Source organism: Gymnoscopelus microlampas, assembly GCF_963454915.1.
Source record: "Gymnoscopelus microlampas genome assembly, chromosome: 6".
NCBI classification, from domain to species: Eukaryota; Metazoa; Chordata; class Actinopteri; order Myctophiformes; family Myctophidae; genus Gymnoscopelus; species Gymnoscopelus microlampas.
This window is the reverse complement of record NC_139943.1, coordinates 12,982,629-13,007,059: the sequence shown is the minus strand read 5'-3', so window position 1 is coordinate 13,007,059 and position 24,431 is coordinate 12,982,629. Positions and strand designations below refer to the sequence as shown.

At 42.3% G+C, this 24,431-nt stretch overlaps 1 protein-coding gene across 1 annotated transcript in view; it reads left to right on the top strand.

The window, feature by feature from the left end:
- The window catches only part of LOC311047781 (PDZ domain-containing RING finger protein 4), a 173,997-nt gene that overhangs the window by 146,150 nt on the left and 3,416 nt on the right, over window positions 1-24,431 (top strand). The window contains exons 5-8 of the mRNA XM_084060646.1: window positions 4,842-4,940; window positions 11,191-11,253; window positions 12,988-13,089; window positions 21,590-21,718. Coding sequence (XP_083916772.1) covers window positions 4,842-4,940; window positions 11,191-11,253; window positions 12,988-13,089; window positions 21,590-21,718 — 393 coding nt within the window. The remainder of the gene's footprint in view (window positions 1-4,841; window positions 4,941-11,190; window positions 11,254-12,987; window positions 13,090-21,589; window positions 21,719-24,431) is intronic.

Genomic DNA, 24,431 nt, shown 5'->3' with positions numbered 1-24,431 from the left:
GCAGGAGAACGATGATGCACCGGCTGCACCAGATCTTCATACTTCTCGTTTGCCTTCAGTGTAGCTGTTAATTTGCTTAGTTTATCTTCAGACAGATGCCTTTACGACACTCCCAGTCATTTGCATATTTCCTACAGACATCCTCTATCATGTGCTCCGGCTCAAATTGCATCTCGCTCGCATCAAAGGCCTGATTTATAATTAGCTGTGCGCCGGTGCGCCCGCGTCGTGAACTCAAAGTAGCCGATCTAATGCTTGTAGATCAGATATTTTTAGGTGTGCGACACGATGCGCGTCCGAGTATACATCAAGGCAAAACCGGCACGCGGGTTGTGTATTGTCACTATGATTCTGATTACCTCCATGACTACTTTATTGCATCAGGAGACATGTGCTACTTTAATATGTCGGAGTGATAGTTCATTAGTCGCTGCCGGTGACTGATGTTTGCAATTCACTTTGTTGTGCTATTCGCTGCTAAAGCTTCCTCATTCCAATAACCCTTTCACTTCATATCCTTTCAAAAATCTGCTGGGATTTGAAGTCGTCGTTGCTTTTGAGACAGTCAATTAAAGATGTGAGCTTCCTGTCAGGTTTGACGCTGTCAGAGAAGATGAAATGACAAAACTCAGGCACTGTAGTGTTTATTTAATAATTTCTCTCTCTCTCTCTCTCTCTCTCTCTCTCTTTCTCTCTTTCTCTCTCTCTCTCTCTCTCTCTCTCTCTCTCTCTCTCTCTCTCTCTCTCTCTCTCTCTCTCTCTTTCAATTCAATTCAAAGGGCTATATTGGCATGAGAAAACATACATTTACATTGCCAAAGCAAAATGGAACAATATAATCAAAACAAGATAATGTATGTACAATCAAAAATGAATAGAAATGATGTGTACACAGAGCTGTTACATCGCAACTGAGGGAAATCTAACTTTCAAAACCATAGGAATTGTGCATTTGCTGTCAGAAATAGTTAGCATCCACATAGGAAAGGTTAGCTCGGTCCATGGTGGTGCAGTAGTAGCGCTGTCGCCTCACCGCTAGAAGGTCCTGGGTTCTACTTGTCCTCTCCTCCGCGTCATCAGTGCCCATACCCTAGGTGGGGTTGGCGAAAGGGCCTTTCTGTGTGGAGTTTGCATGTTCTCCCCGTGTCCCCTAGGGTAGGTACCCTCACAAAAACATGCAGTAATCCTGGTCTCTATACTGCCTCCCCCTGGTCAGCCAGGGTGCCTGGTGGTGGAGGGGAAAGGAGCTGGTTGGAATAACGGGTTCCTTCCACGCGCTCCATCCTAACGGCGTAAATCCCCCCTTTCAGGTGATAAGAAGCGGCTTGCTAGCTCCTCATGCATTGAAGGAGGCATGAGCTCAGTTCTGGGCTCTCCCTAGGCTGGCAGAGGGAGAGTAGTGCCCAGGATTACATAGGCAATTGGCAATGGGTGAAAACAATGGGTTACAAAATCGTGGGATAAGAATTTAGGGGGAAAAAAAGAAAGGTTAGCTTGGGATAAGCTTTTGCAAAGTTGTGCACAAATAGCAGCTGTTTTTCAAAAGTGTTTAAAGGTAATTGCTCTGTTTGTATGTACAGTGTTTCTACAATTTGCAATGTTTTCAAAAGTATTTAAAGGTAATTGCTCTGTTTGTATGTACAGTGTTTCTCTCTCTCTCTCTCTCTCTCTCTCTCTCTCTCTCTCTCTCTCTCTCTCTCTCTCTCTCTCTCTCTCTCTCTCTCTCTCTCTCTCTCTCTCTGATTGCTTGTACAGCTGCATATAGGTGCACTGCATATGTGTCCACTTGAGGTGGCTTTAGGGATACAGGGATTACAGGGATTGTGCAGGTCCTGATGTGAGACAACCAATAATACGCATCACATAAGATAAAATAAGATAAATCTTTATTGATCGCCAGAGTGGAAATTCAGGTTGGTGTCATATGTAGCAACAACAAACTTGTTGTTCACACTGGCCTTGTGAGAGCTGCGTCCTCACCTCACTGGTTGTGATGATCAGCCCCAATGTGTGTGTTGTAGTGTACTAAACCACATTAACCCTGACGTCCCATACTTAAAAAATCATATATTTACATTCTTAAATGACATAATAATTATAATTTCAAAAGTGTGAGTGTATATTGGGTTTAAGTGGTTAATCCAGCCACAGGTCTCTGGCCCAGATGTTCCTTGCCGCGGCAGCTGCCGGCAGCGCCACGGCAGATGCCGCTGCTGGAAAATGCACTCGCTCCTCCTGAAAAGTTGGCAGAAAGTTAAAAGGCCAAAAGGAATAAAGAGAAATAAATAGAAGTTGAGACTGTGAGGGGTACTGACAGGGGTGGAGGTTAGCATAGGAAGGGGATGGGGGAAGGCATCAGGTGGCAGCTAGCTCTATTGGGCCCCCCCCCCCCACCCCCCCTCTCCTCCGATGGTCTGTGACTTCTCCATTTCCCCAATGCCTCGTCTGACACACGTAACCAGCCAACCCTCGGATGTCAGGGAGAAGAGGAAATGGATCTCTCCGTTTCTCCCTACAGAATTATACAGACCCCTCTGAGCCCCCAGAACCCCCCCCCCCCTTCACGCCCATCCCCACCCCCTCCCAGAGTCCCCATCCTTCACCCTTTTCCGCCCCCCCCCCCCCCCCCCCCGCCCCCCCCCCTCCCTCAATTCTACCAGCACTTGGCTGCTGAAGTAGTTTGTGTGTTTCTGCTCTAATGAAGACCTTGAGAGGAGAGGCCATTTCACAGTTGATTCCCTTCAACAGCCTTGACGTGGTTAAGCATGAAGAGAGGCTCTGCAGGCTGCTCTGCTTGTTGTTCGCTTGTTTGAAAAAGATTTGGCTAAAGTTGACATAAACCGTGTAGGAACTGTCTGGGGGGGGGGAGGGGAGCAAACACAAATGCATCAAGCTGTGTTTTGTTTTGTCTTTTTGGTTGTGTTTGGGTCCTTGTGTGGTGTATTTTTTATATAAAAAAATTAGTTGAAGACAAACCTGTAAAGGACATAAAGCAAAATCAATCATCGTTATTTAACTATTATTTTGTCTTGATATTGGACCATTCTAGAGTTTACAATTTAGGCATTTAGCAGATGCTCTTATCCAGTGACTTGCATACTTAAAACACAACTCACATACTTGCATACTCGTGGGGAGCGTGCCATTTTAAAGCACTAACTCTAGCTAATGTTCCTCTCATTTGCTGTTTATGCGCTTAAAAAGGCTTAATTGATGCATATACAGACAGGAGGGTGGTCCAAGAGGCCCATGAGGAGATTTGACAACTGCTTAAATTTGTAAGTCAATAGTTTGGTGCCACTTCCAGCAGGAAAATATGAGGAATACTTTAGTGGCACTGCAATGAATGAATAGCATTACCATAATTATACTTTATTTATAATAATCTAATATTCTAGTACTTGGCAACAGCTTGCAACAAGAGAAGAACTGGAGGTCCTCTGACATTTATCAAAGCATCTACGATCGAGCCGCTGAAGCCGAAAACGCCTTTAATCATCAAACACTCTCTCACTCAGACTTGCTTGGTGAGCGACGGCAGCCCAGCGTCAATAAGCGTCTTGGAAACAAGAGAGGTGTTTGTGGCTGGTGGAGTTTGAAGAATATTACAGCAGCATATCTGAATTTTAATGCTGTCATTGTTAGCACGCACTCTCGAGGGTTCAGCATTCAAAGACCACTTCAAAGAGCTTCATATAAGTTTCTTATTTCCCTACAGAGTAAATTTTCTTTCACTAAAATGTTTAGCACTTTCAGCCACTTTATTTTATTATCTTTATGTGCCTGTGGTGTCGTGTTTTGTGATATTTTGCCAGGAAAATTGTTTTCTTTGTTTATTTTAGATATGACTGCCACACTTGATTGACGTGATTCATCATCTTTTTGGTTTATCTGTGAGAAGACAAAGCACAATGGAAATAAGGCCTGGACTTTATTGGGGTTTCTTTTATCCTCGGATGTCTTTCAAGTATGATTTGTGGTTTATTTGCAATTCAGATCAATCAATCAATCAAACCTGTCGTCCCTATTTTGGGCATGCATAGATAAATATTCAATGTAATTGTATGTTTATTTTTGTATTGATCTTTGGTTTGGTTCTTTGACTCTTACCTGTGCTGTAGCTCCTCTGAATGAATAGTTTATTTCTGTTTTACCATTACATGGATAAATACTTCAGTTTAGTTTACAATATAGAGGTAACATCTCTGTGTTTCATTCTCACTGCTGCTGTAGCTGCTGGGAAACCGGGGATCAATAACTTTATCTTATCTTATAACGCGCCACTTGACATCTAATTTCTATCACAAATGACAACAATTACAGCTTTTAAACAGTGTGTTCTGTGCATCTGGCCTCCCTTATTTGTCTGGATCTCCTGATAATGACCCTGTGGTGGCAGGTATTACCCACTTAAACCCTCTTGTCTTAGAGAATCGGACTTAAGTCACAGCTGTACTCTGACTCTTTTTTTCCTGTCTACACCAATCTCTTTGCCAGAAATAGCAGATCTACATTGGTAAAATGCATCAGAATACAGGAAATACATCTACTGTGTTAAAAAGTTTCTCAGGGAGGACCCCCAAACCCTCCGCCAAAGCTGTCCCACCCACATTCATTTAACCATAGAATGTTCATGTCTGTTTATCAGAACCTTGTCTCTACTAATTTCAATCTCCCTTTTACCTTTTCATTTTAAGAGTTTTGCTTTGCTTAGCTTTTTACACTTTTATTTTATTATAGTTTTTATATTCTATTCGTAAGAATGCCCAGAATATGGATGCTGGGGTTCAAGTGGTTAAGATGAATCTTATACCGTAGTGTTATCTTTTGTTTTTGTGCAGGAGGTGGAACTGTGTCGACTCAACAGCCAGGAGAAGCTGGGGCTGACGCTCTGCTACAGGACAGATGAGGAAGATGATGTGGCCATCTATGTCAGCGAGGTGAGAAGATCACACACCTTACAATCTACATCAGTGTTTCTCAAACTTTTTCATGTCAAGGCGGACCCCTAAATAGATGCCATGTATTTGGCTGGGGACCCCGGATCTGAAAAGGTTGGCTCATATATCTCAGTAAAGGTTATTTTGAGGCAGTTAAGGTGTTGAGTGAATCCTTATGCTCTATAGTCAAGCGTGTGTAGCAGAGTAGCAATGCCTGAACCCCAGAAGCCTAATAATATCTGCCTTGGCCAAGGGGGGATTTCCCATGCAGGAGACCCAGGTTTGAATCCTTACATAATTACATACAGTACATACATCTCAGCTATGATGCTAGACTCACATCTGGGATGAGGGACTGGTTTCCCTTGTCCAAGTTAGAAGAGTGAGTTGATGAGGTATTTTTGTTCAACTTTATTTTCAACTCCCTCCTGGCTGGTGCTCCGGCATCTGCCATCAGACCTCTGGAGCTTGTTCAGAAAGCTGCGGCTCGTCTGGTGTTCAACCGCCCCAAGTTCTCTCACACAACTATCCTTCTCCGTTCTCTGCACTGGCTCCCCGTAGCGGCTCGCATTCAGTTTAAAACCCTGGTGCTAGCCTATAGGGCAGTGAAAGGAACAGCTCCTTCTTACCTCCGGGTTTTGGTCAATGCCCACACCCCTGCCCGACCACTCCGGTCTGCCACCTCGGGGCGACTGACTCCCTCGCCACTCAACGGTCCTTCTGGTCGATCGACACGGTCACAACTTTTTTCTGTTCTGGCCCCACAGTGGTGGAATGAACTTCCCACTGATGTCAGGACAGCAGAGTCACTGCCCATCTTTCGCCGCAGGCTGAAAACCCACCTCTTCAGGAAACACTACCCTTCCTCTTTGCCTGGCCTACTTGTTGTTAACTAGTTGTACGAATGCTTGTTTTATTGTTGAATTGTTTATTGGATCTTGTTTAGTCAATACAATTATTTGTTTTAGCTCCTGCTCATTTGATTTAGCTATTTTGTCTCATCTGTTTCAGGAAATAGGTAGCTGATATATTGCACTTTTACCTTAGCGCTAGGTATGCTCTTGGTTGCTTGTTATTGCAGAAAATGCACTTATAACCTCTGGTGATTAGTAGCTTTCGTTCCCTACCTTTGTTGATTGCACTTATTGTAAGTCGCTTTGGATAAAAGCGTCTGCTAAATGACTGTAATGTAATGTAATGTAATTTTCCTGTAGAGCAGTGGTTCTCAAACCTTTTCTCGTTAAGGACCCCTATCTGAAAATATGTTGTGCCAGGGACCCCCAGAAGCAAAGATTTGTGAAAGATGTTCACTAATGTTCAAGATTTTTGAAAAATAGCAGATCTACAATCTCATAGCGTGACACTCGGTGCTGTGCTATGAGCTTGTATATTTGCTATAGCCAACATATACAAGTGTTTAAAATGATTGTGATGCTATGTTAACTACTTTTGCTGGGGACCTCCTGGAACCCCCCCAAGGACCCGTGGGGGTCCCCGGACCCCACTTTGAGAACCACTGCTGTAGAGAAGCTTGTAATCTAGAGCACTGGTTCTCAATGTGTCCAGGCACCCCCAGGGGGTGTCCCCACATGATTTTGGGGGGCTCCCCACATGACAGTGAAGTGACAATTTAAGAACTTTTAAGACCTTTTTCAATAGAAAAATAAAAAAGACCATTACTGCATCAAAAGTAATCAACAAACTATACTATAAAAACTGGTCAGACATTGGCCAAATTGTCAAATAATATAAGAAAGAGACAACATTTGTGAAACTAGACGATTTACAAGCTCACAATGCCTCAGCGTTGGGGTCCCCGGTTCACGTATGATTATTTTGGGGGGTCCCCAGTTCACGTATGATTATTTTGGGGGGTCCCCAGTTAACATATGATTATTTTGGGGGGTCACAGCCTGAAAAGGTTTGAGAACCACTGCTCTAGCCAGTGTTTGTTGTTCTTCACCGACTCCTGGGGATGCTTTGGCAAACATGCAACATTAATCGTCCCCTACAAGATATAGCAGTTCAATAAAGGAAATGGAAATAATCGGGGGGAAAAAAGAGCTGTGCTTTGAAAGCTTCTGTGTATTTCTCGCCTCTTTGAAGTTTTGCATTTAAATATCGTTGCATACAAGGGCTTTGTAGAAAAGACTACAGTAGTTTTTGCTAGATTATAATGGGCCGAATTTCTGTACTAAATCAAATGTGTCATTTAATATTCCACTCCCTCTTTCAATTTATAGTATACTCTAATATTCATGTGAGTAGAGCGAGTTTCTGTCGGGGAGAAATAATCTCACAATTGAACCTATTTATCAAGAGTGAATGAGATTATAGAATATTTTTCCATATTTTTCTTTTTAGTTAGTGATCACACTAACTAAAAAGATATCCATCAGCCCATATGGTACAAATATAAAACAGAAGAGGGATTTGTCAGCCAAAAGAACCTTGTCAGCGTGTGGTCCGTGGCCCACCAGGGGTCCTTGAGGAGGTCCTGGGGGGTCCCCAACTAAATTATTGATCGTTAATCTTCACCATTATTAAATGCACAATTAAATACATCTAGAACGTGCACGTTTCACTGTTCTCTCTATTACTACAGTACATGTAGCCTACAATTCTGGACCAAATGACTGACCATATTGGACCCAATCTGGGGACCCATCGTCAAAAAAAAAGAAAAAAACAGCGCCCTCTGCTGTTTTTTTCCTTTGAATTTGACCGCCCAATAGAATGTTGATAGCGGGATGTTGGCCCGTTTGGTCCGCCCTCAGCCCTTCTCTTCTGGTGGGGCGGCCTATGTTTTCATTCCCACTAGCAACATTTCTCCCACGGAACACTAACACCATTTCTCCCACGGAACATGGATGTTATAGACAACAAGCTTCTTGCCAGCGTACTTACGAGAGTTGCTCAATTACACAATATTGAACCTCTTCAGCACATTTGTTTGTAGTATTTGATAGATCGGCAAGTTTCCAGTGGGAACACAGAAAGCGAACGCACAGATGTAAATCCCGCCCACTACATTTGATTGGGTAAAGCGCGGCTTGCTTCCTGATCTAAGGCCCGCCCACTTGTAGGCCAATGTTCACACGTTCTGAATGGCCCTCCCGACAGATGCAGTAGTGCAGCTCGGAATCTGTTCTTGAGAGATTATATTGGACCAAATCATGTCTACCAGTAAACATGTTCTGAGATTGGAGCCCCAGAGATAAATATCTTACCAAATGGGGGTCCGTGGCATAATGCCTATCAAATTTGGAGGGCGGGGGGGGGGCTCTTTGAAATGAAAAAGGTTGAGGGTCACTGTTATACCACTTGTTGACAGCATGTAAAAAAAAATGCCATTCTCCCGTTCCGCCCAACAAGTTTCTCCGCTGCTCGTTTGAAGTTGTCTCAGAACCCGCAAGGTGCTGTTCTCTGACCCGTGCGGAATACAGATCAGTGCGGGTCTCTCTCTCTCTCTCTTTCTTGTGGCTGCTGGCAGCCTCCTCGGGTTCTGGCTCTGTGAAAAACAGTACAAGGCGAGTGGAGCGAGCTGCATTCAGATGAGCCTGCGTGTGAATGTCACTGTGTTGCCAGCGGTGTGTCAGAGGACGCGTTTCGTATACTGTGATCTTTCATAAGCCGCCAGATCACACAAACAGAGAGAGAGAGAGAGAGAGAGCAGCTAGCGCAAGGTCATTATGAAAACAAACTGAATTTCCCTGCCTCCTCCCTTAAGCTTGTGTGATTCAACTGCTTACAGTATGATGAGCTGATAAACCGACAGCAGTGTTATTTTGGTTTCCTCAACCTTATTCGTATATCTTGAGGCGTTCAGTTCTGTTCTCCTTTCTCACTCATAATGCTGTGGTTGTGTTGCACTGAAGGTTACATCACCAAAAGGCATGATTAAATACTGCAATTAAAATGCCACCATTTTAAACAAATTACTAGTGCCATGGTTTTAATGCATCATTATTATCTCTGCCAGGGGATAATGTTTTCAACCTGTGTGTGTGTGTGTGTGTGTGTGTGTGTGTGTGTGTGTGTGTGTGTGTGTGCGTGTGCGTGCGCGTGCGTGCATGTGTGCGTTCATACGTGCGTGGCTCATATGTGTGGGTGTGTGTGCTTGTGTCTGACCGTAGCGAATGACGCTTAGACGCTAAGAGCAGGCCAAGGACCTCAATTCTCGAATATTTTTGGAATGGGTCAACAGCAACTGTCATTTTTGTAAATTAATGCTTCTATGCTTCTCATGTAGAGTGTACACACACACACACACACACACGCACGCACGCACGCACGCACGCACGCACACGCACACACACACAGGTCTCATTTGTGACATTATGCTATCATGGTCTGCTCCTTTCAGATATAGCTGTATACACCTCACCCTACATGCCATTACTTTTCAGTTTCATGTAAGCTACAATTGACTGTGAACTAGTGTAGCCGTAATGGTGATGACATTACAGAGCTTACATGTGGGGCTGTGAAAACCCCACACTTACATTTCAAATCGCAACCTTCGATTGATCTGGTGATACTGTACAAACATGTTTGTCACAAGGAATTGATCATTGTAATGTCAATGTTTGTCCTAACATGCCACATTACTTTTGGACGTGTTCGCTGTTCAAAGATGTGTCTCCATACCTAGCCTGTCATTCTAGTTGCACCGTAATGATGTAAATGACAGTCCTTTCTTATATCTCTGTCCCCCCTCCTCTGTGCCGTTTCATACTCACCCACAAACCCAAAACATTGTCCTCACAAGCCCCAGACAAACGGAAAGATGGAGGGAGGTAGGGCATTCCTCCTGGCAGAGATTTGCGCTTTACTGAGTGTCCCTTTCTAGTTATTCTTTTTTAGATTATGCAACGTTAGTGTGTTTTTACTCATAAACCCACACAGGACACTCATCCACTTTATCTGTTTCATGAAACCATTGTTGTGGCTGCCATAAAAAAAGAAACCTTGTTGTCTGTTGTGGCTGAGACCAGACACCACTGATCCAGCCCCCTAACACTCCAGACGAAGTCCCAGGCCAGTCTGCTGACCTTCCTCCTTAATGAGCGCTCTCCCTCCGTGGCGTGCTGCGCTATCATGAAGATGGAACACCGTTGAGCCTAACCATCTCCGGAGATCCCGTCTGATTGGACAGAGTGAAACGAATGGCCCCAGTCGCCAATTGATTGGCCGATGAAAGAGTGTCCTGCCCCCCTCGCTCAACTGGCATTATTTATACAAGCGGCATGTGTGTCTCCGATCAGGGGCTGTAGCGCCGTTTATAGATACTATAAGAAGCTTCTGGTGTATCAATCAGTGTAATGTCGTATGGTATATGGCTTTATGGTGTAGTATATGCTGTGGTTAATATAGTTTTATTGTAACCAAACGCTCTTGGGGTGGTGAAACATTTTTACTGTAGGTGATTTGAATTTAATTGAATACGTTTAATTGAATACGGCGACTGGAGGCGGGTTGCAGGTTAAAGTCGGCTGAAAAATCACCTGCTAAAGGTTTCTGAGCAGCAGAGGCCTCATGGTCAAGTTCTACTCTACTTTAGCTCACACACACGTACTGACAGGTTTGGTGTGGATTTCTATTAGCCAGTAAAGCAGGTGAAAGTGTCCTTGATACGTGACTGACCAGGCAGCTGCGATAATGGTTTTTGACAGCAAGGGTCTCTTCCTCTGGAAACCAGGTGTCAACTACTTAGACTGCTGCCCGGTTTTCAAGGAAGTTGCCACGTTATTATGAGTCTAGACTATGTCTAGACTATCCTTCCATGGGCGATAGAAGGATGTCTTGAAAATGGATTTGAGAGATTTTCAGGCACTTCTAACATTCTTTTGTTTTCTGAAGCGACACCTGATGCTGCTCCAGTGAGTGACATTACAGTTTGCTCTATCTCTCACAATTGACAATTTAGGCATTTATTCTTTTCTTAAATTTTTTATCCCACGATTTTGTAACCCTTTTTTCACCCGGTGCTGCAGCTAAAAAAAATGTAAGATCAGACTAACAAAGGAAAGGGTAATTGGTCTCATAAGTAGAGTGTAAGGAAAATGATACAAAGAAACTAGGATGCCAGGTGAATATCAAACCTAGCATCTAAGCAACATGCAACATCTTAAATAACACACTGTACATGTAGACAAGCGAACAGTGCTGCATATGTCTATCTAAATAACATTCTTATCACGTGTGAACAAGTAAACTATCTAATCTAATCTAATCTCTTTTTACACAGATTGGCCCAAACAGCATCGCCGCAAGGGATGGCCGCATCCGAGAGGGGGATCGCATTTTACAGGTGCAGTACTGAAGGACAATGCCCTCATCAGCATTCCTTTTCTACCAGCTCTCATTTAGATTCAATGCAAAAGCCTTTTATTGGTTGTGCTCCACAGTTGTCTCCCAGCACGAGAGCCCATTCATTTTTAATGGCAGAACATTAAAGAAGGAACTGGTTAGAGGGGGAGAAATACCCCCCACCCCCCCTGGCTGTTTTACTTACAGACTCAGCACCACCAGGGCCTTTTAAGAGTTGTAGTAGTAACACAGCTCCCTTACACCCCTCTGGGATGAATGTTATTAGCCCCCAGTTCCATCTTTGGGCAAGGGACATAGAGGAATGTTACTGCACCCTGGTGTGTGTGTGTGTGTGTGTGTGTGTGTGTGTGTGTGTGTGTGTGTGTGTGTGTGTGTGTGTGTGTGTGTGTGTGTGTGTGTGTGTGTGTGTGTGTGTGTGTGTGTGTGTGTGTGTGTGTGTGTGTGTGTGTGTGTGTGTGGTGGGCTAAAGGCAGCTCACAACACCACCGCCATGGTACGCTGAGTGGGGGATTATTGTTTGGGCACGGGTGATTCTTTCAGAGTGGGGCTGGGTGATATGGACAACATTAAATATCACAATACGTTTTACCAAATACCTCGATAACGATATTGTGATCATATTGTGATGATAATATTTTCTTAAGTGTCATGTCAGTATCATGGTCAGTATCATGTCAGTATCATATTTCTTTCTAAAATATCTATCTGCAAACTCACAATCATTTTTGGACCATTTTGAACAAGTATTAAAAAAACACTTTTGCCATTTTATGATACAGTATTACGATATTCAGACGTTATATCTAGTGTCATATCACAATATATCGATATAATATCGATATATTTCCCAGCCCAAATTCCCAGCCACTAATTCTACTGTTATGGTTGAAATTGGTGCAAGAGAGGTCATTTTGGAGGCTACAGTAGGAAATGGGACAGCGCTAATGAATGGGAGCTACCGTACCTATTGCGCTAGCAGGTGAATGTTTTAGCAACCGAGTGTCACCATAATAGAATTTCCCCCATTTCTGTTTATGCTGTATATATGCTTTAATGAGTTCATTGTGCAGAGTTAGGAGAAGCACAGACGCGGCAGAGATGAATATTCTGTGCTGGTGATTATTTTTTCAGGGAGAGAGGAGGGATGTGTAACCGCTGTTTGGTCAGAGATAATGCACTTCGCTGGCCTAATTGTACGCCGGCGTGTGTGTGTGTTTTGATCCAGGAATGGGGGGGTTGTTTGCGAGGCGGTCCAGTACCGTGGCACTATTATCCAACAGTGACAGGGCCATTACTCTACCCACAAAAAGATGGACGCCCCCTGTCACCGGCCAGTTAATTGTGCCGCTAGATGTATGTATGCTGCCGGATACTTTAGTGAACACAACAGTTCCGCCAACCCTTGGCCACTGTCCCATTCATAATCAACGCCTCGTCTGGCCCCATAAACTAGAGACTGCTGGCATTCGCCTCTGGAGGGGAGATTATTGTGTAGTGCCACTTTGATTGTGGCACCGTTATACTGTATTCTTTTGTTATGGGAGTGAGACTATACTGTGTGTGTGTTTTCAAAGAATCAGCTTTTTACCAACAAACAAGCAAACTCATAATGTGTACACTTGGGTCTGTCTCATTATATTGTGTATATAATGAGACATATAATTGTGAGTATATAATTGTGTATTGTGTATACATGTTTGTATGGCTCCCTCAGATAAACGGGCAGGATGTGCAGGACCGACTGGAGGCCGTGGCAGCACTCTCCAACGAAGACTGCAGAAACATCATCTTGCTCGTTGCCAGACCGGAATTGCAGGTGAATTGCGCCATCCAATATAATCCCCCAAAGCAGACCTTTGAGGCATTGGCCATAATGCACACGCAAGCAAATTGCAGCCATTTGAATTTGGTCAATTAAGTTAACTTACTGACATGTTAGTGTAGGCTCAAATTAGGTAAACAAAGCATACTGTTCTCACAGCCCCGAGGCTCTACCACTTACTCTGTGTATGGCCTCATAATAAACATCGGTGTTGACTTCCGGTTTAGCGAGCAATGGAGTAGGACGCAGCTCTCACAGCTCCTGCAGAGTGAACTCCTAAATGCTGAAATAGCGCACCATTTGAATAAATGTGGTAATATTCTCACACAAGTAAACTTAACTTAGACTTCTGTCCATTAAAAATGCAAAAAGAAACGAAGGACACGCGACGACGGGCCGCGTTGGCCTCGCGGGAGTCGCGGCCTGTTGCGCCAACAGAAGCCTCGGCTAGTAGTGGCCCCTCCCCCCCACCATCACCAGGCCACCCGGCGGATGGCGGCCCGCTGCCGCCCGCGATGTCTCACGAGGATTTCAAGGTGGAATTGATTTCCTCAATATCTACTATCTTCAAGACAGAGCTCCACCATGCCTTGGGTGAGAATTTAACATCTATGAAGCTAGAACTACAAGCAGTGAAAGCAGAGCTAGCAAGTAGCATCGATAGCATCCAGTCTGATGTGGCCACTCTGAAGCTTACAGTGGATGAGGTGGAGGCCACACTGTCTACTTGCACTGATGATATCACACATCTTCAGAACCAGATGGAGTTGATGTCTGCCGAGCTGATAAAACTTGAGAATCGATGTGAAGACTTGGAATGTCGCAGTAGACGAAATAACGTACGCGTCATAGGGGTCCCTGAGGACCACCCGGCGGCATCCTCCACAGAGGCGGTTGCTACATTGCTGAAGACAGCCTTTAATCTACAAAAAGAACCCGTCCTGGACCGCTGGCATCGCTCATTGAAGGCTAAACCAAGACAAAATGAAACTCCTCGCCCGATAATTATCCGTTTACACTACCACCAAGACTGTGTTGACATCCTGAAGCAAGCCAAGACACTACAGCGGATCAAGATTCAAGATATGGTCATCTCAGTCTTTCCCGACTACACGGCGAAGGTAGCACGCGCCAGAGCGGCCTTTAAGGATGTACGGCGCCAACTGTATGAGCTGAAATTGCCAGGCCTACGTTTTGGGCTGGTATTTCCCGCCTGTCTGAAGGTGACATACAACAACGTCCAGAAGGAGTTCAAGAAGCCAGAGGATGCAGAGACGTACATAAAAACACTGGGCAAGTAAATCTACTGGAAAAATGGGTAAAACTGTTATTGTGACTCTGTCAGTGTGGACTTTGACTAAAAAGAAGGACTTTAATTTTTGATTCTATTTTTCTAACTACTGACTGAGTTGCTCAATAAGCTGAATACATTTTCACTGATTTTTTCATTGTGCATTTTTTATTACTACTCATCACTATTTCTATACCTCATAAGCTGCTTTTTAGTTAAAGGCTTAAATTAGGTAATTAGGATAAATGGATATTACCAACCCACAATTATCTCAATCAGGTTTGTTTTCATACTGGGTTGCTGTCGTTTTCCCTCCCTCTCCTTGTATACTTATTTATGATATTATTATTTTACTTTATAGTAAATGAAGCTGATGCACGAGGATGTTGAGGGAGACACTCATAAGGTGTAGATAATGTAGAGAATTTGTGTTATTTTTTTTCTTTGTTTCTCTTTGTTTGTTTTCTTTTAAAACAATTTGGATGTAAGATGCTGAAATAGCACAAGTGTGTCAATATTCACTGTTATACATAGTGACTCTGTCAGTGTGGACTCTGACTGAAAGGAAGAACTTGAATTCTTGATTTTATTTTTCTAACTGCTGACTGAGTCACTCAATATGCTGAATATATTTTCACAGATTTTCTCATTTTTTATTACTACTTATCATTATTTCTACACCTCATAAGCTGCTTTTTGGTTAGAGGCTTAAATTAGACAATTAAGATAAATAGATATTACCGACCCACAATTACTTCAATCAGGTTTGTTTTTCATAAATAGGTTGCTGTCATTTTCCTCCCTCTCCTTGTATACTTATTTATGTTATTATTTTACTTTATAGTAAATGAAGCTGATACACAAGGATGTTGAGGGAGACACTCGTAAGGTGTAGATAATGTAGAGAATTTGTGTTTTTTTTTTTTTTTTTGGTTTCTTTCAAAAAATGTGGATGTGAGATGCTGAAATAGCATAATTGTGTCAATATACACTGCTATACACTGTTACTTATATATAATTATAGATGTAATGTTAGAATTTTTAGCCACCATGTTACATAGCGAAGCATTAGAAATGTTGGTGTGCCTTAATACTCTAAAATGTTCAATGAGAGTTGTAATTTGCAGGAGCTGAGACTGAAATAGCTGTAATTTCGTAAGCTGAAAGTATGGCTAGGGTTATGACTCCCTGTGGAGTTTGCACTGGGTACTCTGTTGTTTTACAACTTAGTCTGGGTAGGTGCAGCGGGGGGGAGGGGGGTGGATGGGCGGGTAGTGTAGATTCAGGTTCATGTTTTCATTATTCATTTGTTATTCACTCATGTTGTCTGTTTTTTCTTCGTTTCTCTTTCCTCTTTCTCCTTTTCTCTTTCTCTCTCCTTCTTTTCCAAGTGAGGGGGGGCCTCTCATTCCTCATAATTCTCAAGCACTACCGTGATGGCCACAAACTCTCTTAATTCGGGTAACAACTCTCCTGTGAGATTTGTCAGCTGGAACATCAAGGGTCTGGGAAGTCCTGTCAAGAGATCGAGAGTGTTCGCACATCTGAAACATCTCAAGGCTGATCTGGTGTTTTTACAGGAGACCCACATGCGTAACAAGGATCAGGTCAGACTGAAATGCCCCTGGGTTGCTGAAGTGTTTCATTCTGATTTTAATTCTAAGGCCAGAGGGGTCGCGATTTTGATCTGTAAGTCAGTCCAATTCAAATCATCCACAGTTATTTCTGATAGAGAAGGCAGATATTTAATTGTGTCAGGTTTATTGTGTCATGTTCCAGTTTTGCTGGTTAACATCTATGCCCCTAACTTCGACAGCCCTACATTTATGAACCAATTATTTGAACGACTTCCCTCATTGAATAGCACCTTTCTGATCTTTGGTGGAGATATGAATCTGACGATTTCGCCCCATTTGGACCGTTCTAATCCACGTAATATGACTCCATCTTTGATGTCTAAGACCCTCTCTGATTTTATGTCAAAAAATGGCTGTGTTGACTCTTGGAGATATTTTAACCCTCAAGCTAGAGAGTATTCCTTTTACTCAAATATGCATCAATCATTTAGTAGGATCGACTACCTCTTCATTGACTCCAAATTAATATCTAAAGTAACATCTGTTAAATATCATCCCATTGTCATCTCTGACCACGCCCCACTTGCGTTAGATATCCAGCTCTGCTCAATGCCCCGCTACTCATCTTCATGGAGGCTTAACTCTCTACTCCTATCCGATGATAATTTTAACACATTCATTTCGAATGCAATAGATGCTTATATCACACTTAATCAAAGTGAAACTGACCCGATCTCCCACTCACTTATGTGGGAATCGATGAAAGCCTATTTACGGGGTCAAATCATTTCCTTCTCTACTCATCTAAATAAATCCCGTCAATCTAAAAAACAGGACCTCTCCAATAAAATAAAAAATTTAGACCAACAAATTGCGTCATCCCCCTCTCCCAATTTACTTAACAAACGCGTTGCTCTACAGACTGAATTTGACCTTATTACAACTACAGATGCAGAACACCTTATCTTGCGCTCGCGAGCCACATATTACGAACATGGTGACAAGGCAGGTCGGCTTTTGGCTCATCAGCTACGTCGTCAAGCAGCTTCAAATATTATTCCCCAAATTAAAGATCCCACAGGAGTATTACATACTGATCCTATAGCTATTAATTCCACTTTCTCCTCATTTTATTCATCTTTATATAGCTCTGAAGCACCATCCGACTCTAGTGAAATGCACTCCTTTTTAGACGAGCTCGCTTTCCCGACTGTAAACCCGGAGGCTGCTACAGACCTTGATTCAACATTGACTATACCAGAAATTACTATAGCCATTAATAATATGCAAAGCAATAAAGCCCCTGGCCCAGACGGATTCCCTGTTGAATTTTTTAAGAAATTTAAAGACAAATTGGCCCCATTATTACATTCTGTATACGTTGAATCACTACAATCTGGTTCTCTCCCCCCTACTTTGTGTCAGGCCTCCATAAATGTATTACTCAAAAAAGATAAAGATCCAGATCTTTGCGCCTCTTATAGGCCTATCTCATTAATAAATGTAGATGCCAAAATACTGGCTAAAGCTCTATCCCTTCGTTTGGAAAACGTCCTCCCAACCATAATCTCAGATGAACAAACTGGGTTCATAAAAGGACGTCAATTGTTTTACAATATTCGAACCCTCCTAAATGTTATTTATTCCAACCCCTCCACTCTGATCCCGGAAGTAGTTATCTCTGCTGATTCGGAGAAAGCGTTTGACAGAGTGGAATTTAACTATTTGTTTGAGGTATTGGGAAGGTTTGGAATAGGCGAAGTTTTCATTTCATGGATACGCCTTCTCTACACTTCACCGCAAGCCAGTATTCGCACCAATAGCACCCAATCTAGTTTCTTCCCACTGTCACGAGGTAACCGACAGGGCTGTCCGCTGTCCGCACTTTTGTTCGCGATCGCAATCGAGCCATTATCAATATATCTGAGGTCCTCTCCGACGTATAAGGGGATAATAAGGTCAGGAATAGAATTCAAACTGTCGCTCTACGCAGATGATTTATTGTTGTATGTCTCCGACCCAAGTACGTCGATTCCCCTTATTCTAGCTTTCCTTAAACGATTTGGCTCATTTTCAGGCTACAAGGTGAATGTCTCCAAGAGTGAATGCTATCCTATCAATCAGTTGGCACTACAATTGACACAATCTGATGTTTCTTTTAAAATGAGTCCTTCTGGCTTTAAATATCTGGGGATAAATGTAACTAGGACTATGTCCTCTCTTTTTTCTGCCAATTTTTCCCCCTTAGTGTCTAATCTTAAATCTGACCTTCAGAGGTGGGAAAGTCTACCCCTATCGTTAATTGGAAGAATTAACACCATTAAAATGAACATCCTCCCTAAGTTTCTATTTCTATTTCAATGTATTCCCATCTTTCTGACAAAAAAGTTCTTTAAAAGTATTGATCAAACAATCTCTGGCTTCCTATGGAATGGGAAAGCACCCAGGATCCGGAAAGCTGTACTTCAGAGGTGCAAGTTCAATGGAGGATTGTCGTTACCAAATTTTCAACTTTATTATTGGGCTGCACATATTCAGAAAGTTTCCTATTGGTATGCATCAGCGAATCCGCTTTGGTGTAAGTTTGAATCAAAATCATGTACTTCGTCTTCACTGCCAGCTCTACTTACCTCCCCTATTCCAACGAACCCCTCCGGATTTACACGAAACCCAATTGTTCGTTCCACTCTCAAAATTTGGTACCAATTCAGAAGTCATTTTAAATTTATTCTCCCATCCACCTCAAGTCCATTACTGAAGAATCACTTATTCAAACCTCCACACTCGGATTCAGGGTTTTCAGTCTGGCATGACAAGGGTCTCAAATCTTTCAAAAAAATGTATAAGAAGGATATCTTCTGTAGTTTTGCTGATCTGTCGGCTAAGTTTGGTCTCCCCGCTTCCCATTTCTTCCGATATCTCCAAGTCAGACATTGTGTTAGATCACTTTTTTCGCACTTCCCTCAACTACCTACAACCCAGATTTGGGAAGAATTCATCCACTTCGATCCATTCCAAAAAAAGCTAATATCAAGGATATATGATGATCTACTGTCTTTGGATGATGCCCCTGATAATAGAGCCAGGGAGGCATGGGAGGCTGAACTTGGGCTGACTTTTGATGACAGTTGGTGGGATGCTGCCCTAAGTACATTCCACACAAGCTCAACGTGTGCCCGTCTCACACTTATACAATTTAAAGTACTATTTAGAATTCATTACTCCAAAGCTAGACTATCGCGAATCTATCCTACTGTGACAGACAGTTGTGACAAATGTCATTATTCACCCTGTAACTTAACCCATATGTTTTATTCATGTCCGCTCCTGGTTAACCTATGGAAGAATTATTTTGACACAATGTCCAAAATATTCGCAATTCCTGTAACCATTTCTCCACATACTGCTATCTTTGGGATCCCAGAAGACTATGCCCGGTTCACTCCCAGACAATTAGAGGTTTTGGCTTTCACCTCTTTAATAGTAAGACGCCATCTTCTTCTCCAATGGAAGTCTACTAAACCACCCTCTAGAACCCAATGGCTGAGAGAAGTAATGTCCTTTGTAAAATTAGAAAGGATAAGATATTCTACCAGAGGTAATCTAACCACATTTCAAAAGAAATGGGATCCTTTCCTGACATTTTTTAACTCCATCTAACCCCCATACAATTGTTGGATGACTGAGGCCCCCCCCCCCCCCTTTTTTCTCTCTTCTCCTCTCTTTCTACCCCCCCCCCCCCTCTCTACCTCTTTTCTTATATCTCTATATCTGGTCTTTTTCTATATCTCTATTTCTATCTGGTCTTTTTCGTATTCTCTGTTCTCAAAGTGTTTGTTATGTACCATACTCTTCTTTTTATTGTTGTAATTTTAAGTTCCTTTTTATTTTTCTGATGTATGTTTGTTATGTTTGTTTGTTAAAAAAAGAAGAAAATATTTAAGGAAGTAGTCAAGTCAATATTCACATGCTATTGATGGACAGTTTTTTTCTTTTTCATGTACACTGTAACTTAAAATAAGATTGACATATGTGACCGTATTGAACTGAACTGATCCTACACCAACCTTCCAATAAAAATATTAATGAAAAAAAAATAAACATCGGTGTTGTGCTGTAGCCAACCTTCCTATTCACCCCTCTACTCCCAGTGGTAGTGGTAGCCAGCACTGGGACACCTCATCATGTTTTATTTTTATGTAGCGCTGCTGTAATTGACTTCCAACGGTAAACCATAAAAGCTAATGGCATGCTAATGTGGAGTGTGTTCAGGCCCATGGCCATGCTGGTGAGTCGTCGCAGGAGCTCAGCGCGCCGCACACAGAGGAGCGCAGAGGAGCCGGGGCAATGGAAGATACTTTGTAATTAAATTAAGTCTCTCCACGTAGTAAATCTAAAGTCTTAACCACTTTCAACCTGGAAATGGAAATAAGCTGTAAAGCTTTTTGTTTGTTTGTTTTATCCTTTTGACAGATATGTAAATATATCATCGCTGTTTGGCGGAAACAAGGCCAAATCTACATAATTATTTCAACTTTTTATATTTTTTTCGTAAATGAATGCCCTACTTTGTCATACTACAGTGTCGGTATGTTCTTGCATATCGTTTGGTTTGTTTTTTTGTTTTTCTATTTCATTTATATGTTGTTTTGTGTATCTGTTAAATCCTGTTTTTATTGTTCTTGAAAAATACCTTCTGTGAGGAAAAAAACTCCAATAATCAGATGTTTAAAAAAAATCACACCCAGTGTGAAGTGGGCGGTGTGTGGTCATCACAACATGACTCACTTTAAAAAAAGGATAAATTACTTTTTTTAAAGTCCATACTGCTATTCATAGGGCTGCACATGTGTCATGTGTTTCGCTAGCCAATCACAGTCCTGAATTTGCAAAGTCAGCCAATCACATTACAGTTAGAGGTGATGACACTAGCTGTAATGTGATTGGCTGACTTTGCAAAAGTATCGATTTGCATTAACAATGGAACGGTTAGGGGGTATACAAATCTTTTGGTCGGTGTCCAAAACTCACTTATAGGGGGCGGCTACACCGCCCCAAAAATCACACCCAGTGTGAAGTGGGCGGTGTGGTCACAGTGGTCATCACAGTGATGGAAGTGATTCACTTAAAAAAACACATAAAAGTGTTTTTTTAAGTGCATAGTCCTATTTATAGGGATATGCACATGTGTCATGTGTTTCTAGCCAATCACAGTCCTGAATAGAGTCATGGTGGCCAATCACGGTGCAGGGTTAGGGGGGTACAATGGTGGCCAATCACAGCGCAGGGTTGGGGGGGTGCAATTGGGTCGATGTCCAAATCTCACTTATAGGGGCGGTTGCGCCGCCCAAAAATACTTCAGTGTCGCACAGACAGAAGTAAGAAAAAATAGCCGATCTATAAGCTCTAAAACGCATCACGATGCAAGGTGAGCTTGTAGATCTGCTATTTTATGCCATCTTTGCAAAACTATTAAAGTGAAGGTGGTTACCCGAGGCGACAGCGACATTATGTTCATGTATATGATGTTTTGTCAATGAAAACACCAATCAAACGTCAATCAGTCAAAATCAATCAAAGATGCAGACCTAATTTGAATCAATACTCTCTCTCTCCCTCTCTCCAGCTGGAGGAGGCCTGGCTGGATGACGAGCACAGCGAGTTCCTGGAGCAGCTGAAGATGGAGATGCTGGAGGAGCAGCAGAGAGAGGAGATGGAGCTGGCTGCCCTCCAGGAGGAGCAAGAGAACCAACAGGTCGGAGTCCTGGGAGCCTCGGTTTCCACCCACACATTGGCAGAGCGAAATTAATTTGCGCGACCTTGGCAGTGTGACCAGAACACCATTTACACCTGGAGCGAGGTTGCAGTAGCTTAGCATTTAGCATCGTGACAGAAGAAAGGCAGCACCAAACGTAATTATGTGCAGAAAACGGTTAATAGGCAGACTGTTCCTGCCGCACGGGCACGGCCGACTGCAAAATGATGCCACCAACCATTTCACATACTATGTGCAATAAATGGTAAATGGTGCTTTTATCCATAAGCGCTTTGTATAGATTGTGCATTGCATTCACCCATTCACACACACATTAATACACCGATGGCGGAGGAAACCATGTAAGCAGTGGTGGAAAGTAACTAAGTACATTTACTTAAGTACTGTACTTAAGTACAATTTTGAGGAATTTGTACTTTACTTGAGTATTTCCAATTTCCAATACTTTTACTCCACTACATCTCAGAGGCAAATATTGTACTTTTACTCCACTACAATTATTTGAGAACTTTAGTTACTAGTTACTTTGCAGATATAAATTATGATATAATGAAACATACATTAACCACTTTAACCCTATGTCATACATAGGCTATTTGAAAATAGCCGATCTATCTCTAAGCTCACAACGCGTCGCGATTTTCAAATATTTAGTACTTTTACTTTTGGTACTTTAAGTACATTTTGATGCCAATACTTTTGTACTTTTACTCAAGTACATTTTTAATTCTAGACTTTTACTTGTAACAGAGTATTTTTATATTGCAGTATCGGTACTTTTACTTAAGTAAAGAATTTGAGTACTTTTTCCACCACTCAGGAGCAATTAGGGTTTCAGCGTCTTGCTCAAGGACACTTCGACACTAACTCTGGGGGAACCCGGGATCAGGCCGCTCTACCGGCCACTCTACCCCTGAGCCACTGCCGCCCCATGCAATTATACATGACATGACAAATACCCCAACAACAACAACAACGTCTCTTTTGTGTTTCAAATTATATTCAGAGCAGAACATTGTAAAATGAAAGCTTCCAATGTTACTGCTCCCACCCCATCCCAGGTCAACGATGCCAAAGCTAGGTTTAGTGACCAGATGTCACGGAACATTCTGGACAGTCCCAAATTATGAGCAGGTTGTCCCCAATCGTGCCTGCCCCCAAAACCCCAATTTGTATTCATTATAGCCTAATCGAGTCTCTAGCCTGCATTAAATAGGCATAAGTGCTTTGTGAGTAGAGAGACCCATTGTGATACCGTGGCTTGCTTGCATACCAATTTATTATACTGACGTTTCAGCTGAAGGCATAATATATGTCAACATATCTATTGGTTGAAAATATGTCATTTTTGTAAAGCAAAAGGGTCACGTGACAAAGTAATAATGAAGCCTCCTCAGCCTACAGCTTATATCCCTCATTGATTTATATGGAGGGAACACTGAAAGTGTGTCACACACACACACACACACACACACACACACACTGTGAAGTAGGCGTTAAAAAAATATATAATCTTTTTTATTTTTTTGCTAAATATGGTAAAAGGCCGAATCCTGCTGGAAATAGATTTTGAATAGTCTCATAGCAACAGCAGGAACAACTGGTTCCCCAAAGCGTTTGTTAAACATTTGTTAAATAAAACGAGAGGCTGCCACTGATCACACTGCACTGATCTGCTAAACAGTCCTCAATGACCTTGTTTCTGTGCTCTTTGTGCTGTGTGGGCTAAAACAGGGATTCTCATCCTTTTTAATCTCAAGGACCCCTAGCTTGATATGCATTAAACCATAGACCACCCATTTGATATTACGTTTATCTCCAGGACCTAAATCTACACTGTCAAATCCTCAGGTAAGTTTAACTCTGAGAATAGTATAGAATAGACCCATGTAAGGATCCGTTTGGTTCCATTTGTACACTTTTGGAGTTACAGACCTGTAAGGGTCCCATTTGGTTCTTAACTATCAATATTTTAGCTGGGGACCTCCTGGAACCCCTTCAAGGACCCATGGGGGTCCCCGGACCCCGTGCTGGGAACCAGTGGGCTAAAAGACGCATATCTCTTGATAATAAACGTCAAATAATAATATATACATTAAATCTCCATGTGTTCAGTTTCATTAATAATTGAGTTGCACTGACTGAATACCTCCACGCGCACAATGAGGTTGGAGGTCAAAAGGGGGTGGAGCCTGGAGTCAGCAAAACCAGCTAACTCCGGTGGAGTTAGCTGGTTTAGCAGAAAGTTTGAGGATCCAATGGAGTTAGCTGGTTTTGTCAGAAGCGCTTTTTAATGCTTTTCATTGGTTCAATATTTGTTTTACCAACACACAGACGTAAAGGGTGTTCAGTGGCCCTGATTTATGGAAAAAAAATGCAAAACTGTCAAAATGGAGTTAGCTGGTTTCTGCCGGACAGCAACGATATGCAAAAATAAACTTGGAAAATCAAGAAGGTCTTTGAAATACGAATACAAAATAACCACCATGAATATGTATGGCAGGAGACTTAATGAGCCATTTAAATTCCACAACATTGATGATCATAATTTAAAATTCCGCTTTGCCGGGAGATTAGCATACTATAAAAATCCATGTAAATGGGAGTTCAAAGACATGGCGGAGAAGATACACTCCCCAACGTAACAGAACGACTCACATCAGAAGGAACAGTCCTAGAGGATAATCCAGAA